General features: G+C 46.9%; 3 protein-coding genes across 5 annotated transcripts; all 3 read left to right on the forward strand.

Annotated features, from left to right (window-relative positions):
- Window positions 1–404: 404 nt before the first annotated feature.
- LOC120704377 (putative clathrin assembly protein At5g57200) lies at window positions 405–3,637 on the forward strand. Its single transcript, XM_039988740.1, has 14 exons — window positions 405–660; window positions 728–825; window positions 943–1,081; window positions 1,166–1,290; window positions 1,409–1,501; window positions 1,595–1,645; window positions 1,732–1,797; window positions 1,906–1,971; window positions 2,056–2,136; window positions 2,265–2,345; window positions 2,473–2,658; window positions 2,748–2,823; window positions 2,929–3,050; window positions 3,145–3,637. Exons 1-14 carry the CDS (start codon window positions 483–485, stop codon window positions 3,400–3,402), a joined length of 1,620 nt encoding a protein of 539 aa, XP_039844674.1. The 5' UTR covers window positions 405–482; the 3' UTR covers window positions 3,403–3,637.
- A 2,105-nt stretch (window positions 3,638–5,742) lies between these two features.
- LOC120704379 (subtilisin-like protease SBT2.6) lies at window positions 5,743–13,759 on the forward strand. Of its 2 annotated transcripts, none has more exons than XM_039988742.1 (11): window positions 5,743–6,066; window positions 6,648–6,841; window positions 7,332–7,476; window positions 7,575–7,969; window positions 8,224–8,319; window positions 8,485–8,557; window positions 9,030–9,315; window positions 11,339–11,664; window positions 12,269–12,536; window positions 12,713–12,994; window positions 13,076–13,488. In XM_039988742.1, the coding sequence occupies exons 2-11, from the start codon at window positions 6,666–6,668 to the stop codon at window positions 13,486–13,488; spliced, it is 2,460 nt and encodes an 819-aa protein (XP_039844676.1). In that variant the 5' UTR covers window positions 5,743–6,066; window positions 6,648–6,665. The 2 variants fall into 2 exon arrangements, with proteins under 2 accessions (XP_039844676.1, XP_039844677.1); XM_039988743.1 differs by having other exon boundaries at window positions 5,747–6,062; window positions 13,076–13,759.
- A 228-nt stretch (window positions 13,760–13,987) lies between these two features.
- LOC120704380 (pentatricopeptide repeat-containing protein At4g14820-like) lies at window positions 13,988–17,033 on the forward strand. 2 transcript variants are annotated; one of them, XR_005687540.1, is made up of 2 exons: window positions 13,988–15,463; window positions 16,594–17,033. XR_005687540.1 is itself a non-coding variant. In XM_039988744.1 (1 exon), the coding sequence occupies exon 1, from the start codon at window positions 14,042–14,044 to the stop codon at window positions 15,410–15,412; it is 1,371 nt and encodes a 456-aa protein (XP_039844678.1). In that variant the 5' UTR covers window positions 13,988–14,041; the 3' UTR covers window positions 15,413–15,708. The 2 variants fall into 2 exon arrangements, 1 of the variants encoding a protein (XP_039844678.1); XM_039988744.1 differs by lacking the exon at window positions 16,594–17,033 and having other exon boundaries at window positions 13,988–15,708.
- Window positions 17,034–18,691: the final 1,658 nt, after the last annotated feature.

Below are 18,691 nucleotides of genomic sequence, written 5' to 3' on the forward strand. Positions count from 1 at the left end.
TACGTTCCATCACCATTCTTATCACTCACAATCCCCTTCTACTGAATATTCTGTTGAGAGGGACCTCTGTTCAGATATCAGTGCGCCGCCTGCATGAATTGGAGCTATTGCTTCACGCAGATGCATACCTCTATTTAGGATCCTGCGACGGAAACTCCATTGGGGGCCTGCTGACTGGCGGCAACCAGCGACAGCGAGCAAGAACTCGTCAAAAGAGATGGCGTCTCTCGGCCGCCCCCGGTCGCCGGCCGGCAGGAACGCCCGTCGTTTTGATTTGATTGGTTCGGCAGCGCTCGCGTTGCTTGGAATTGGAACACAGGAACAGCCGCGCACGTCGCGACACTCCGAGCTCCTGGCATTTTTTAGGAGGAGAATCCGGCCACCCGCTAGCCACGAGCCCACGACCCGCGGCGACCGCGACGACTTGTGCCGCCGAACGGACAGCAGAGAGGAAAGAGCGAGCCGTCTGGCCGCCGGCGCCGATGGGCACGGCTTCGGTGCACAAGAGCTGGCGCAAGGCGTGCGGCGCCATCAAGGACTCGGCCACCGTGGGGCTCGCCAAGGTGAACGGCGGCGGCCGCGAGCGCAAGGACCTCGACGTCGCCGTGGTCAAGGCCACCACCCACGTCGAGCGACCGCCCAAGGAGCGCCACCTCGCCGGTGAGATTGGAGATTGCCATCGACCTCCCTTAGCTTGTTCTGACCAGCCGCCTCCCTGCTGCTTCAGCGATCTTCGCCGCCACGTCCGCCTCCCGCCCGCTCGCCGACGTCTCCTACTGCGTCCACGCGCTCGCCAGGCGCCTCGCGAAGACCCACAACTGGGTGGTACGCCGCCATTGCCATGTCCCTGAATCCACCTGCATTGCTTCTTCCCTGTTCCTTCCGGGAGCTAGCAGCACATCTACTGTAATGCGTAACAAAATTCTCACAAAAACTGGGCAGGTCTCTCTGAAGACGCTGATCGTGATCCACCGGACGCTGCGCGATGGAGACGCCGCCTTCAGGGAGGAGCTGCTCAGCTACCGGCGCAAGGGCCACGCCCTGCAGATGTCCAACTTCAAGGACGGCTCCAGCCCGCTAGGTCACCTCTCAGTCAGACCTGCATCCATTCCTGCCTGTTGAATTGAATCTTGTTTGACTCTTGCCTGAGCTTGAACTCTTGCAGCATGGGACTGCTCGGCATGGGTGCGAACGTACGCGCTGTATCTAGATGAGCGGCTCGAGTGCTTCAGAGTTCTGAGATACGACATCGAGTCGGAGCGGCTGAGGCCTGCAGAGGGAAACCCCGAGGTTTGTGTAACTGGTCGTGTTCGTGTTGTGCCATTCTTGCAGTTGCTTGCAGGGTTTCAGTGATTCAGTTTCTTACTAGTAGCATCCCCTTGGACGGTGACATCCTTTTAACTTCCAGGGCCAAAGTAGAACAAGGACCATAGGCAAGGATGATCTCCTAGAACACCTCCCTGCACTGCAGCAGCTGCTCTTCCGGCTTGTCGGCTGTCAGGTAGAAGCACACACGGCTTTCCTCTATTTTTCCAGTAATGTTCCAAACTGAAAACAGGCTCATCTTGCAAACATGCTGCAATGGTGCTTGCAGCCTGAAGGGGCAGCTTTTGGGAACTACCTCATACAGTATGCCATGGCTCTGGTACGTTAATGTAAACTCTGACAGTACTGTTTACTATCATTATTGATCAAGAAGCTCTTACTGACGAAAAAAGATTCACGACTCAGGTGTTGAAGGAAAGCTTCAAGATATATTGTGCAGTAAATGATGGGATCATTAACCTTGTGGATGTGGTATACGCCTATGATCTTCCTCTTGCGATTGCTTTACTTTGCTGCCAGATCACGACCGATCTTAGTGGATTTGTTTTCCTGATGATAATAATTTCTGACGTGTTGCAGTTCTTTGATATGACAAAACTTGATGCTATCAAAGCCCTGGACATCTATAGAAGAACAGGGAATCTGGTGCGTATGACTGTAGCATGATGCCTCTTATCCTGTGGAATTTTACAACCGTGCGTGTGAAACTTATGTTGATCTGAATAACAGGCAAAATCTCTTTCTGACTTCTACGAGCTCTGCAGAGGTCTGGAACTAGCCAGGAACTTCCAATTTCCAATTCTGAGAGAGGTCTCTTGCACTACTAATTTATAGATCGATCTTCTTCCTCAACTGATCAGCTATAACACTTGCCTATAGTAGTATGCAATTTCTGAATTCTGACGGTAAATATATTTTTTTTCCTGAATTTTCTTCAGCCACCAGCATCGTTTCTTGGAACAATGGAAGAGTACATCAGAGAAGCCCCTAGAACTGCTCCTGTTCCAAATGAGACTATAGTAAGTTTCTTTTTATTTTCCTTTGGTTCTTTCAATACTTTGTGCGATATGGGACCATGGCATGCCATTCAGCTAATCTAAACTCTATGCATATTTAGAACTCTAAAACTGCTCCTGTCATCAACAGGAGTATCGGCAGCTAGATTTCGTTCCTTACCAGGAGGCAGAAGAACAAACCCCTGAACCGACGTTCGAGGCGCTTGACGAACCTGCTGTTGCGGAGGAAGTTCCTCCTGAACCAGAAGAAGAACCTCAGTTTGCAGGTGACTATGACGAAGACAAGCCTGAAACTCCGACAACTGCCGATTTACTGGTAATTATTGTCAGTGCAAACCGCTTCGATATGCAGTAGCTGTCGATACGCAACAAGATGACCATATCCGGTTGTTTGGTGATGATCAGGGCCTACATGAAGTAAACTCTCCCGCTGCTGCGCTTGAAGAGAGCAATGCGCTGGCTCTGGCCATAGTACCACCAGGTAAAGTTGCATCTAGCTACTAGCTGCTCTTTTTCGCTCATGAATTTGACGGCCACTAGCTGTGATGTGAAATTTGGGCCAAATGTGTTCGACTTCGTTGCGCAGGCGGTTCAAACAACACAGCTGCTATCAGTCTCGGCGAGATAACTGCAGGATCATCAGGCTGGGAGCTAGCTCTGGTCACCGTACAGCCCAGCACCAGCAGCCAGCTGACAGAGAGCAAGCTGGTAAAGAACAGCGTCTCATCTCTTGCTAGCAAAAAGAATCCCCACTAATCCTTGAGCACGCGCTGACTCCATCCGCGCCGATGGTGGCTTGCAGGCGGGGGGCTTCGACAAGCTGCTGCTGGACAGCTTGTACGAGGACGCCGCGCGGAGGCAGCAGCTGGCGACCATGGATGCGTCTCAGCAGAAGGACCCGTTCGCCATGTCCGTCGGCGTCGCGCCGCCGACCGGCGTGCAGATGTCGGTGATGGCGCAGCGGCAGCAGGCCATGTTCTTCGGAACGCCGCAGCAGCTCCAGCCTCCGTACGGTTCTGCCGCGTCTCAGTTCAACTTCAACCCCTTCGCCGATGCCTAGTCTGCTTCCGCGTTGGCGTCGTCCCAGGGCGTCCCTTTACATGGAAGTGGCAGCTTGATCTGAATGAATGATTCGAACTTGACAGTTCAGTCTGCGTAGATGTCGTGGACTCTTGAGTTGTATGCAGATTAGTATTCGCTTCTACTCGGATTTGTTGATGTAGTAGTCAACTCGGATTGACGGACTCTGATGGACCGGGTGTGTTCAATCCTAAAATTTTTTCAGCATTAGAGTAGCTTCTAACGTTTGACCACTAATTAGAAGTATTAAATGAGAATAATTGATAAAATCAATTCCATAATTGAGAGTGTAATTTCGAGACGAATCTTTTAAACCTAACTAGAGCATAATTAGACAATCTCTAACGATGAATTAATTAGACTTAATAGATTTTTCTCATGATTTTCCGTCTATCCATATAATTAGTTTTATAATTAGATCATATTTAGTTTTTCTAATTTTAAATTGAGAATTGTTGTAGTAAATTTCGTCCAATTTTTTACAAAATCTAAACACACCCTCCTGGTCAAATGGATCGTGTCGTATGGGTTCGGGCCTGCCCGTTTCTTCCTGGTGTGGGCCAGACCGGATGGCCCATTTTTCGTCATCCTAAGGCTTATCTCGCTTTCTGGGCCAAGTTAGATGGCCCTAATTTGCCGTGCCATTTCCGATTCTTTGATTATTTGTCTATAATAATAATAATAATAATAATAATAAAGACATACAAAAACGCTACAGTGCACACATGCTGACGCGCACAGCAGCTCAGTGCCGGTCGTAACCGGGGCTGTGTTTAGATACCTAAATTTTAGTGGTAAAAAGGATCACATCAGACACTGTAGTACACTATATCACTTTTCGTTTGTTTGTGGTAATTGTTGTTTTATTATGACCTAATTAGGCTCAAAAGATTTATCTCGTCGTGTATATCAAAACTATGCAATTAGTTTTTTTATTTATCTATATTTAATGTTTCATGCATGCAGCAAAAAAATTTAATGTGATAGATGAATAATGAAGTTTGGAGAAAGAAATTTTGGAACTAAGCCCATCCCCGGTCGCACTGACCACCACAATGTCACCTGAACCACCAATCAGTGAGACAGCAATCAGCATCGACCCCACATTCCATTTCCACCCGTTCGCAGTTTGAAACCTGCGAGGCTGCGATGATGGAGCGTGGCATGTCGGACGGGCTCAGCCAGATCAAGAATAATCAAAGCGCCCGGGCCTGACACACGCAACGTCTCTAATCCCCCTGCGCATCTCGTGATTCCCGGCACGGCACATCCTGCTCCCTGCTCTGCTCCATTGCATTGCTTCTCCTCCCCACTCAACTCAAAATTCAAAAATGCTGTATTTAGTTCCTCAAAATTTTCCAAACTTTCCCGTTACATCAAAATCACATCGAAACATTAAATATAGTAAATGATGCATGCATGGAACACTAAATATGGATAAACAAAATAACTTATTACACAATTTGGATGTACGTTGCGAGATGAATTTTTTGAGCTTAATTAGTCTATAATAAAACAATATTTACTACATACAAACGAAAAATACTCAAATACTTTTTAACTTTACTTTTCGCATCTAAACACAGCCAAAACCCAGCCCGGCGCACGTGCGCCGCCGTGGTCCGCCGTCGGGAGCCTCGTCGACCGGCCGTCGCCGGCGCATGTGTCTGCCACGCCGGCGGCGCCCGGTGGACCGGCTCCACGGACACGGAGGGCCGCCGGGCGCTGCGCCGCCGCCGACCGACACTTGTTCCGAGCAAGGAGGGCCAGTGCTCGATCGGCGCGCGTCAGCACCGAGGCGGCGCCGCTCCCCTGGTCACGTCATCCCTGTGGGGCGCGGTCCATGGATGCCAAGTCACTGACAACCCGGCCCCACGTCCGACGGAAGGCGGGGACCAGGTGCACGCCGAGGGGCGGCGGTGTGGGGCCCCGCCGCCCGCGGACGCGGCTGGTCGGGGTCAGTCACGCGCGCACACGAGGGGAGGAGAGCACCCCGACCTCACCCCTGCAGCCGGAGACCCGCTGCTAACAAGCCCCGTCCATGGACCAACACCCACTGACAGGTGGGTCCCTCCTTGAGAACCAACGAGAACCTGGCGCACGCAGCGTGCAGCTGCTGGTCTCCCCGCCCGATGCCCATGCCCCCGCCCCATGGACGGGGACGGAGGAGGACGCGTCACCGTCGATAAAAAGCCCCGGTCTAGTCTACGACGTGGCGAGAGCGGGAGGAGTGGGGAAAAAAAAGAAAAAAAAGATTCGAGATGCTTGCCTTGGCTTGGCTGCTGCCTCTCCCTCCATTAAAGACAAACAAGGGAGGCAGCCAAAAGGCCACACGCGCCATCAGCCAGCAAGCACGCAGCTTTGCCTCCCACCTCCGCTCCACTGCCTCACTGCCGCGCGGCCACTCGCTCCTCACTCCCGCCGCTCCCCCAAACCCTAACCCCGCGCGACCTACCAGCACTGGCCGGTGCCGGCTCGCCCGGGCATGCCGCCGCCGCCGCCGCCGCCATTGGGTAGCGCGGTCCAGGCGGAGTGAGTGGTCCCGTCCGCCGGAGCGCCGCCACCGCTCCTCCCTCGCTGTCCAGTGCGGTTGACTGGGGATCCACCTGGAAGCGGAGGAAACAGTTCTTCTGTGACAGAGTGAGTGAGTAATCCGGTTTGCTTGGATTGATTCTTTCAAGCGTTTCTGTTTGTTCGGTTCCCGGGGGCGAAACAAAAAGATTACGTTTTGTTCTTACCTCCTTGGGATGCATATGCATTCCAATCGAAACATTGCCTCTCTGCGTCCCCAAATGAAATTGACAAAAAAGGGTTTCTGTTCATCTGAAGATCAATCAGTTCTCTTTCTCTAGAGGGATGACTCAGAAACGCGTGCATTCAAGGTTGCCGTTCGTTTTTACTAATTTGCTACTAGTGTGGCTTGAGCCATTTAATAACACTGGGCGCCCCAATTTAAGAGCTTCCGATCCTTCCATAAATGCGCGCTCCATGGGAGCCCTGTGACTGTGAGGTGGGCAAGCTCTGGCACCGTGTGGTACGCGCGGGACCAGTGGCAGCGGTGCCATGCCACCTTGACGGTGTTCGAATTACGTTTACCACGGCAGCAGTCATTGTTGGCGTGTAGCCACTGTACTTCACCGGGCCTGCGAAGCTTTTGACTGACTTTTTGTCAGTGTTGGTGTTGAGTGCGTGACCTGATAGTTTCTCACTTATTGTCTTTGGAAGGTCCGGACGCTGGCGAAGATGAGGAGGATCAAGCTTGCCTGTCTGCTTCTTCTTGCCTTTGTGCAACAAGTGGTCCTTGGAACACATGATGTGTACATTGTTACCATGGAGGGGGATCCAGTTATCAGCTACCAAGGTGGTGTTGAAGGGTTTCCAGCAACTGCTGTGGATTTGGATGAGGAGATGGATACCAGGTAACAACTCCTCCTGTTTTTCTTCTACGTCTCTGAAAATCTATATTTGACTGGTTATCGTTGAATTTCATTTCTCAAGCTCTGCTGTGGTTTGAGCTTCTCCTATCTTAAATGACAAAGCAGTGCTCCTGCAAATTTTTCAAAAAAAAAAAAAGCTCTGCTGTGGTTTGAGCTTGACATTGAGTCAGTTAGCTCCGTATCAAAGTTATTCCTGGAAATAGCTACTCTTTTTCCGCACCACTTATGTGTCTGTTATCATAGATGTAGTGGACAGGGTCTGAGCTCTATCTCATTATAACTGAATAATATACTAATTAAATATTTATAATTTGAAAACCTTAGAAGATAGGTGCTTGCCTATTGTTATTTACCTGTATGCCCCTTGTTATCAAACTTGAAATTTCTTGATTAAGTTTTGTATTGCAGTCTTCTTGTGCTTATGGTGCAAACATAATAGATTTCTCTTCATTCTTAATTTGCTGATTTGCAGTGAGGCTGTCCAGTTGTACTCGCTTCACCTTCGAAGGCATCATGACAATCTCCTAGACTCACTTTTTGTAGAAGGGACTTACGAGAAGCTTTATAGTTACCATCATCTTGTCAATGGCTTCGCAGTTCACATGTCATCTCTGCAGGTATCTGACATCCCAATTCTGCTGAGAGGCACATATCCTTTTCTCTGTTCATCTTCCTGGTTGTTATCTTGTTTTAACATATTGTTTCCCTGTCCTAGGCTGAGTTCTTGAGGAAAGCCCCAGGAGTTAAGCATGTTGAGAGAGACATGAAGATACAGAAATTGACTACACACACTCCGCAGTTCCTTGGATTGCCGACAGGGGTATGGCCAACAGGAGGTGGATTTGATAGAGCTGGTGAAGATGTTGTGATTGGATTTGTGGATTCTGGAATTTATCCTCAACATCCGAGCTTCTCTTCCCACAAAACTGATCCTTATGGACCCGTTCCTCGTTATAAAGGGAAATGCGAGATGGATCCAGTAACACATAGAAGCTTCTGTAATGGGAAGATAGTTGGGGCCCAGCATTTTGCGAAAGCTGCGATTGCTGCTGGAGCATTTAATCCTGATATTGAATTTGCATCTCCATTAGACGGTGATGGTCATGGAAGGTGATGCCCCTGATGATTTTCTCTTAGCTCTTGTATGTGTTGCTCTGGTTTGGAGCAGCCATATCTAAAAATTGCATTCGTGCTTGTAACTTCAGAAATGCACTGTCCATATTCATATTATGATGCTTGGCCTGCAGGGGGAACCTCTCAGCTTGGAGCATATCTTTCTTGAAAATTAGATATCCTGCTCCTTTTAATATTTTCAGAAAATGACAGGACTTATCTGATACTTGTATGGTATTTTCCTTCAACAGTCATACGGCTGCAATTGCTGCTGGAAACAATGGGATTCCAGTGCGAATGCATGGTCATGAATTTGGCAAGGCAAGTGGGATGGCTCCACGTGCTAGGTGAGCTTTGATTTCTTCAGCATTTTCTGAAATTACAGGCAGTTTTATCTAGAAATTGTATAGAAGCACTTTGTATCATTATGATTATGATTAGTTACCTTGAGAAAGCCATGTATCTATTCCATACTTGCCAATGACTAACCTCTTTGAGATTGTGCCTGTTAGGATAGCTGTCTACAAGGTTCTTTACAGACTCTTTGGTGGTTATGTAGCTGATGTTGTGGCTGCTATCGATCAGGTATGATATGTGATCCTGAACCTCTTTGTGTGCAATCTTTAACTGGATTCTGCGTTATGTTAAAGATTTGGTTTGTAACATGGCATTTCATAAAAGTCCTTGGCTGTATTTCCTTCAGGTTGATCTAATAGAAAAACATGGTATAAAAGGCATGGTCATTTAAACAATTTGAATAAGTTGGTTGTTGATGTAGCTTCCAGTTTCCAAATAACAAACGTTACACAATGACAAGTATGAAGTAGAATATAAGTTTCATTTTCTTGCTAGATAGAAACAAATATCTGATAATGCTGACTTAAGCACTTATTTCTGTTCTCTTCTTCACAAATCATGTCGTGCACTGAATAGATGAAGACAGGCTAGATACAATACTCCCTCCATCCAGTTTTGATAGATATATGGAGGGAGTAACACATGCCATTATTGCATGCCTTCAATATGTGGGAACTAATGCTTGGATGGCTATTTGCAGGCTGTTCAGGATGGTGTTGACATTCTCAACCTTTCAGTTGGACCAAATAGCCCACCAACAGCTACGCGGACTACGTTTTTGAACCCTTTTGATGCAGCTCTCCTCTCTGCTGTGAAAGCTGGGGTGTTTGTTGCCCAAGCTGCTGGAAATGGAGGACCATTTCCAAAAACACTGGTGTCCTTCAGCCCATGGATAACCACTGTTGCTGCTGGGGTTGATGACCGTAGATACAAAAATCATTTAACACTCGGAAATGGGAAACTCCTTTCTGGACTTGGAGTATCACGTAAGTCCTTTTGGTGTGTATTTTGTTATGGCTGTTGTTGGGCTGCAGATCGTGAGAGAGGGAGAGGGGGCGATTGCTAGGGTTTCGGGCGCCGAGGGAGGCCAGCCTTGGGGTTTTGCCCACGGCCGGCAAGAGAGAAGGGATTTCCTTTTAATCTCTTGCTTGATTAGATTGATACATCTCCTCTCCTTATATAGAGAGCTTTACTTGACCCCTAAGCAAGCGACTAATTAACCCTAATGGGCTAGGGCCCAATAGGCCCTTGACTCCTCTAACACTACACCCCACTGGAGATGCAGCTCGTCCTCGAGCTGCAACCTAACAATGACTCTACTAGACGCAAACCAAACACCTAAGAACAAGCCTTTTACATCTCGGCTTATTTTAAATAAACTGTGACTCTTTATTTTTGACTCCTGAAGATAAGGCGGACACCCTCCGCGTGCTGGATCTGCACGTATGTCACCGCCTGGATCCCACGGAGACCATCGGAACGAGAGGGGTGCGCGGGTACGGCCACCTGGAATTAATCGGGACTGCGACCAGCGGAGACGTCCTTTGGTGGCCGGTAGCGAAAAGCGGTGGCGCTAGGTAGTGCGTCCCCGCCGATGACAAAGAGGAAACCGCCTCCCCTACCACCGCTACCGCAGAGTTGGAGGTTGCCGATCGCGGAAACAACACCCTGCTCGCGCGTGAAGATAGCAGCAAACCAGCGTGATTGCTGGTGGCCGTCTGACGGGACGTGGACACGCCCCCCTTTGCCGAGGTCGACCGCCGTCAAGGCCGCCTTATGCATCTGCCGGCGCATCTCCTGCAGCCGACGCCGCGCTAGGAGGCCGTGTGCTGCAGCCTGCAGCCGCACCGCTGCAAACACATGGCAGGCATCCTCCCACGCAAACGCCTTCTTCCCGAGCTATGGTAAGGCTACTGCTGCAGGGACGACTGGATGCCAGCAGCGCGCTGCAACCTGCAGCGCCGCCGCCGCTGCCTGGATGCCATCCACGCCCCCGTAGAAGATGCCCTCGCCGTGCTGCTGTGGTGGCACGGGGCTAGGGGCGGTGAACGATGGGAAGGCGGCCGCGAACCTTGACTCCAACGAGGTCAGGCGGGCCTCCATGCGCGCCTCCAGGCTGCCGAGTAGCTTGGTCATCATGGCGGCGAGTTCTTCCACAGTCGTCGGCGGTGGCAGTGGCACGGGGGTCTTCTCGTCGCCTGGCATCTTTGATACCAGATTGTTATGGCTGTTGTTGGGTTGCATATCGTGAGAGAGGGAGAGGGGGCGATTGCTAGGGTTTCGGGCGCCGAGGGAGGCCAGCCGCGGGGCTTTGCCCACGGCCGGCAAGAGAGAAGGGATTTTCTTCTAATCTCTTGCTTGATTAGATTGATACATCTCCTCTCCTTATATAGAGAGGTTTACTTGACCCCTAAGCAAGCGACTAATTAACCCTAATGGGCTAAGGCCCAATAGGCCCTTGACTCCTCTAACAATTTTCATCAAAGTGCATTCAGTTATTATTGTAGGAAAGTAGGATGCGTATAATGTGGTCGATTGTATTGCAATGAGCCCCTTGAGCGGTATATATAGGAGTACAAGGCTTGGAGGGTAAGGCACCTCACCTAGAGATAAGGAAGGCTATCACGGGATTACATCAATCCTAAAATACCATATCTGGAGTTGCCTAATATACTCTAACAATTATCAGTACAAATGTTCAATTTTCAGACCATGGATTATGGCCCATTGTAGAAATTGTGCAAAATGAAATAGAACAAGCGATTCTAGAACACCCACTTCATTTTTCACCCGAACCACTCTTTTACCTCATTGTGATGCCATTATATATTTCTATGTTTTTTTTTGTATACTTGTACTTCTCATCTTGTATTGGGCTATCGGCAGATGCCATTTCGTTGTAGTTTGAGGTGATATGAGATGTTTTGGTGGTCCTGGTATTCTGACAATTACTTTAGAAGTTCCTGCTTATGGTCCTGGTATTCTGACATTTTTCACATCTGAATACAGCTGCAACACATGGGAATAAGTCATTCAGCTTGATTTCTGCGGCTGATGCTCTGCTGGGTTCATCTGCAACCAAGTATAGTGCATTAGACTGCCAGAGGCCAGAACTCTTGAATAAGAGGAAAGTGCAAGGAAAGATTCTCTTGTGCGGCTATTCATTCAATTACATTTCCGGGACAGCTTCAATAAAGAAAGTATCTCAGACTGCAAAGAGTCTCGGTGCAGCTGGCTTTATTGTTGCGGTGGAGAATAATTACCCAGGAACAAAATTTGATCCTGTACCAGTCAGCATCCCTGGAATTCTCATCACAGATGTCAGCAAAACAGCGGTACTATACTTCTGATAAAGCCTTACTGCATATGAATGCTGCTAAAAAAATGTGACTGCAAACATGAAATACATTTATAAATATACACTAAAAACATGGTGGCTAGGCAAAAGTTGCCAATTTTTTTGGCCAGCACTTGGTTTGCTACCAAGAGCTGCCAATATCTCACATTTAGCTTACCAAAATAATGGCAAGTTTTTCGTCTATATTTTGGCTTGCCAAAACTTTGGCATGCCAAAATTTGGGTAGCAAACCAATCCGGCCCTGAATTTGGGCTGGAAACATAATTCTCAGTAGATACAGCTTTTGGAGCAGTGGGATGAATTGTACATGACTGCTTCTCTTTGGGATGACATCGCAAAAAGGTGGTGGTACTAGGTGAAGTACCTCTGCATGTTTGACTGTTATATTAAATTTCTAGTATAACCATGACCTATGCTAACTATTTACTATTAGTACTGTTAGTTTTACCTCTTTTGCTTTTCATATTCTCTTTGTTTGCGACTCTTGTTCGCTTTCATCTATAGTGTACCCCAAGTTGCTCTGTTATTTATTGTTGTTCCTCTAGTTAAATACTTAAATGACACCAATCTTGGTTTTGTAGGATCTTATAGACTACTACAACTCTTCCACCGTAAGAGATTGGGCTGGAAGGGCTACAGGCTTTAAAGCAATAGCTGGTATTGCAGATGGTTTGGCACCAACGTTATACAATTCAGCTCCCCAGGTTGCGTTGTTCTCTTCTCGAGGGCCCGATGTAAAAGATTTTAGCTTTCAAGATGCTGATGTTCTTAAGCCAGACATACTTGCTCCTGGCAATCTTATATGGGCCGCATGGGCACCTAATGGAACAGATGAATCAAACTATGCTGGTAAGCATTTTCTGTATATTATTTTCCCCTATCAATGCTCAATTGATTCTCAGCATTTGAATGCAGCACTTACAAGTTATGACGTCTTTGTGTATTTCTTGTGGATCAGTAATTCATGTGGACAATTGCTTGTGCTTGATCTAACTAAAAACTCTCGTGGTGGTAACATTTTCAAGGTGAAGGATTTGCAATGGTTTCTGGAACTAGCATGGCTGCCCCGCATATTGCTGGTATTGCGGCACTGATAAAACAGAAGAACCCAAAGTGGAGCCCCTCAGCAATAAAATCTGCCTTGATGACTACAGCCAATACACTGGACAAAGGGAGCCATCCTCTTAGAGCGCAGCAATACACAGCGTCAGAAATGATGACACTTTCGCGGGCCACACCATTTGATTGTGGTAGTGGTGCAGTTAACCCAAAAGCTGCCCTTGATCCTGGCCTTGTTCTTGATGCAAGTAAGTTCAATTACTGTCATTTTTTCTGCTAGATAGCAATGCCACATCCCTTGTCTAATTTTTCTTTATTCGTGCTGGCAGCCCATGAAGACTACATCACATTTTTGTGCTCGATCCCAGACGTCAATCATAGTGAAGTGTCAAACATAGCCGGTGCATCGTGCAGCTCCAGCTCCAAGGGACAGCGTCCTTATGATCTGAACATCCCCTCAATCACCATCTCTCAGCTTCGAGGCACGGAGACAGTGAAGCGGACTGTCACAAGCGTGTCCGAGGAGACCGAGACGTACTCCATCATGACGAGAATGCCACCGGAGATTGCACTAGATGTGACGCCTCCAGCCCTTACAGTGCTCCCAGGAGCATCAAGGGAGATAACGGCAACATTGACAGTAAGGTCCGTGACTGGCACCTACAGTTTTGGTGAGATCACTATGAAAGGCCACCGAGGTCACCTCGTCAGAATCCCAGTGGTAGCTATGGGATTCAAATAGATAGAAGACGACTGTGACAGGCGCTAGAGAGTAGAGAGTAGGAAGAGCGGAGTTGTGCCTCTGAAGTCTGAGGTCTTGAGCTGCAGTCGAATGTTGTAATTTTTTCATAGCTTGTGTAGAGAATAAGAGTGCAAAATGCTGTTCTTGTTATGCATATCCTCCAGGTTGTAAAATATATGCGGGTGTTTTAAGTCTATGACATGACCAGGGGATCTGCTGTAGTGTATCCACAGCCTTGTTCTAATTCTAATGCATGGAAATTTGAATATCATCTGTGTATCGCTCAGAGTTTGCTCCTACATCTTTTTCCAGAACCTTGAATTTAAAATTTTCAAATCTAAGCATTGAAAATGAAACGTGTAGAATTTCTTTTCTAGATGGGCTGACGGCACCAATTTTGGGCCTAATATCTGAATAACCGCGATCCTTCTTGGGCCTAGTTTCCCTGATCGCAACCCGTTTTCGTCGGGTAAGGTGTCTGTCAGTCTGTGGGACCTGCTTGCCCCGAGCTCTTCCAGGGTTAGCCGCCGTGCCGCGGACGCCGCCATGCTCCATGAGCGCCACCGCCTTGCGCCCCGGCGCGGCCATCCTTCGCGCGCTCTCCGCTGCCTCCGTCGCCCACCTCCACGCGCACGCCCTGAAGCTCGGCGTACTACCCTCCTGCCTCCACCTCTGCTCGGCCCTGCTCAAGTCCTATGCAGCCTCCGGCAGCGTCGCCGCCGCCCGCCAGCTGTTCGACGAAATCTCGCGCCGGGACGTCCCGCTATGGAACGCCCTGTTGTCCGCCTACGCGCGCTCTGGACACCCCGTCCACGCCCTGTCTGCTGCGTCCGCCATGGCGCGCGACGCGGGGGCCCGGCCAAACGGGGTCTCCGTCACGAGCCTCCTGTCCGCGTGCGCGCAGCTGCAGAGCTCGGTGCACGGGAGGGAGATCCACGGGTACGCGGTGAGGAACGTCGTCGATCTTGACCTACCTGTGCTCAATGCGTTGGTGAACATGTACGGCAAGTGCGGTTTGCTGGCGAACGCGAGGACAGTGTTCGCAGGCATTGCGGTTGGCATGAGGAGTGCTGTTTCATGGACATCCATGATCAATGCTTGCGCCGAGAATGAGCGCCCAACTGAGGCACTGGAAATGTTCGTGGAGATGAGGATTGCTGGTGTCAAGGTCGATGAGGTCACCCTGCTTGCTGTCATCTCGGCCTGCACAAAGCTGGATTGCACGTCGAGTTTGGGGGACTGGGTGGAACAGTGTGCACTTGAGAATGGGTTCTTGAAGAACACACGTGTTGCCAATGCATTCATACATATGCATGGCAAGATGGGGAGGGTTAGGAGATCATGTGACATATTTGACTCCATGAGATTGAGGACAGTGGTTTCGTGGACGGCCATAATACAAGCACTTGCCATGAATGGGCATGGAGTGGCTGCCCTTGTTCGGTTTGCGCAGATGCTCCGAGAAGGGTTCCAGCCTGGTGAGGTTATCTTCTTGAGCATAATCAATGCATGTGGTCACTCCAGCCTAGTGAACGAGGGGCGCCAACTGTTCAAGTCCATGGTCGAGGAGTACAGAATCACACCATGGATGGAGCACTATGGGAGCATGGTGGACATGCTCTGCAAAGCTGGAGCATTGTACGAGGCATTTGAGTTCACCCTGGCCATGCCCATTAAGCCCGATCCTGTAATATGGCGTGTTTTGGCCGGCGCTTGTCGGGACCATGGGAATGCCAGCTTAGCGAGGAAGGTGATGGATCATGTGATTGGCATGGAGCCCGACCACAAGGGGAATTACATACTGGCTTCAAACTTGTATGCTGCACATGAGGATTGGATACGTGTGGTAGATGTAAGGTTGGACATGGGAGTGAGGAAAGGGACCTCAAGAGGTGTTATTGCAGCGTCTTATCTCTTATGTTGAAGTCAATGGTGACTAAAATGCAGAAAACTTGTCTTCTAGTACACATCACCGGAAACTTTTCAAACACCACTACTTCGAGATGCACACTGTGACATAATCATGAATTTGTTCGACTTACTAGCACTTAATGTGTGTGTGTTTATATTTTGTGCCTGTCTTGAAGAATCTGATAAGAGAATTGAGTTTCACGCCTTAATTCTTTTGCATAAGATTTAGGTAAACAGTGGTGCTGTCAGTAGAATTGAATGTCTCAAGTTTAATAGAGAATTATTATAGGATTCCCTACATTTTTTTAAGATATATTGTTCCAGAATCATAGCAAGTCTTTCTAATTAGTTAAGTGTCAGCACATGTGCTGTGTGAACAAGAAAAGATACCCTTTTTGGTAGCCATGTCTATCATACTGTTGGTTAGTACTTGGTGGCCTAAATGATGCTTGTTTTGATTGATATTGTGGAGGGACCTGCAATTTGATTTTACCCCTGTATGATGTGAATACTAGTTACTTGGACTCATTTTTCTAGCACACAAATTAATAATTGGTAGTATTTCCTATCTTTGCGACCTTGTTGATGTAAACACTTCCCCCATAATTTGAGTTGGTGATCCGTACCACATGAAACAGTCATGTGAGCATCAGAAAAAATAAGGCTAGGATGCCATTTGGTATGTTTGTCAGTTAGAGCTGATATTTCTTGTTCCATATATGGAAAAGTAAAATTGCGTGCTTGTGCATTCTACTTTGTGAAAAAGATGTTTTTTGCGACCGTTCTAAACTTCTAGTTGAGTGCTTCTATCAGTGATGTGTCAATGGCACGTGCCATGTGAATCATTTTTTAGAGTATCTTGGTATCCATCCAGGTTTGTCCTGTTGTTTAGATTTCTTATTGATTGCTCATATTGATGTTAACCTCATGTTGGAAGGACCAGCAATTCAGGTGAGTAGTATTTTTTTTTTTATGTATGCAGACTTCTTCTGTAAATATCGGTTACTAGGGCTCATTTTCCTAGCAGACAAATTAAGAATTATTCAGTTCCAAACTTCCAATCTTTACGACCCTGTTGAAAATGCTTCTCCAATAAGTTGAGTAGATGACCCTTGGCACTAAAAACAGTCAAAATACTGATTAACCTGAAAAGTCCTAATATTCTTTTTACCGTCTGTGCCCAATCTCTAACAGGCAGGTATTGGTTGTTCCAAGCCCAGCTCTGGTAACCCCCAAAGTCAAAAGGTTTGGCGTCCAAACGTATACAGGAGCTAAACATTGAAAACTACGGCCATCAACTTCGCATCAGGATTCTTGGAGGTTTTGGCGTTGGACCCAGTGAGAAAATCTCACCCGAGTGCTCGACAGATGGTGCATGCGCCGTTGCCGACTATGATGATTCACGGCAGCGTAAAATAAAAGTTAAAAAAAAAGAAGTGATGGAGCCTGGAAACTGAAAAGTGATGCAGCACTGTCCAAATGGCTTGGTGACCACTAGTTTTCAAGTGTTGATAAGGCTGACAGTGTTGCCCTAATAAAAGAAGATTTGATTACCCACTAACACACAAGTTTTGGTTTGGTGGTTTGAAGGATTCAAAGGTTCGTTGGCCAAATCAAGAGTTTCGCCGGAGGCGCAGTGTTCTCCAAGGATTACATTACCGGCCATACAGCATTTATCAATAAGCTCCGGTAACGATAATCGATTGAAAATCGGTGAAAAATCGCCAAAACTGATTGGTAAAGGGACCCAAATTCAAAAAAAATGAAAATCGACAATTTATCGTCGATAATCGATGCAAACCGAACGATTTATCGCTTCACCTACTGAAAATGTGTTTTGGCAGTGGAAAAAATATAAAGGTTTGATAGCATTTAATTTTTTTAGGTTATGTATTATATTATATTAGATAAATTACACATACATGCACAATTTTGCATATGGGATTGCCTAAGAAATAAACATGTTTACATATTTTGCCCATGAATTGCATAAAGCACATGAATTTGCACATGTATACAAACCACGAAGTGTATAGTCCATATAAACAAATGAGTGCATAGTCCATACAAACTTCATCGTTCAAAGAAACAAAAGAGTGCATAGTTCATACAAACCTCATAGTGCATAGAAACAAGAGTACATAGTCTATATAAGCTACATACAAACTAGCAAGCATATAGTCCATACATGAAGGCATTCAGCATATCAATTTAATCATTCTTCGGTCTCTTCTTGCTGGTATGTGTGATATCCATAATAATATTCCTAAATATTTAAATGAACTCAAATAAGAGGGGAACACATAATGATAAAATTGTAATATAGATACATACATACCTGTAATTCACCAATCTGACCACTATTGCTCATGCCAAGATGTACCGGTAGTTGAATGAAGTGGCTTGGATATGGTGGTGGGTGTGAATATGGTTGTGGGTATGGATATGGGTAGGAGGGTGGACGTGGATAGCTGAAGGTTGAACTTACTGAGCTGGAGCTGTCACCTTCCCGAGAATCAGATCGACGTCGGTTGCTTGTCGTCCTCCGTTGTGACATGGGTTGACCATGATTTAGTGTGGCATGGGTTGCCCCTCCTCCACCTTTTCAACACGATAATACTTGCACTTGAAACCAATGCTAATCTTCTCTCCATGTTCCCAAAGTAAGTCCTGATTATCAGACATTCACCTACAAAAAGGGAAATCGAACCATATCTGTGTTAAAATTATGCTATGAATAAATGGTACTCACTCTTAATTTGTACCATTTAGGCATGTAATATAAAGTAAAGGCATGCACCTTATTATCCTATTTAACATAGCATTTTGTACAACAATAAACTTTTCTCCAGGACTAATATATAATATTGTAGCCTAGATTTTATATCTGTGATACAACCAACCATCCAAGGAATATTGTATACCAATGTAGTATATTTGGCCAAATCGGTGAGTAGAAATAAAAAAGAAGCTGAACTGAGCTGAAAATCGTCCGATACAAATCGATAATCAACGATTTACCTCGATTATCGACGCCACGAGCACAGCTCCCTCGCTCCCAGCTGCAGCATCATCGATAAAAATATTTTTCCCTAAACAAACAATTGTTGCTTTCAACATGTGACAACATTCTGGAATCAAAAGAATGTCTAGTTTTTTATAAAAATAAGTTCTCTACTTTTTATGATTTTTTTTTTAAATTTTGAATTTTCTATTGAAATCCAGCGAAATTCCAGTCGGTTTACGTTTTCAGCTAGCATCGATAACGATAAATTTCACCGATAATCACGAT

The sequence above is a fragment of the Panicum virgatum genome, chromosome 4K (assembly GCF_016808335.1).
Source record: "Panicum virgatum strain AP13 chromosome 4K, P.virgatum_v5, whole genome shotgun sequence".
Lineage (NCBI taxonomy): Eukaryota > Viridiplantae > Streptophyta > Magnoliopsida > Poales > Poaceae > Panicum > Panicum virgatum.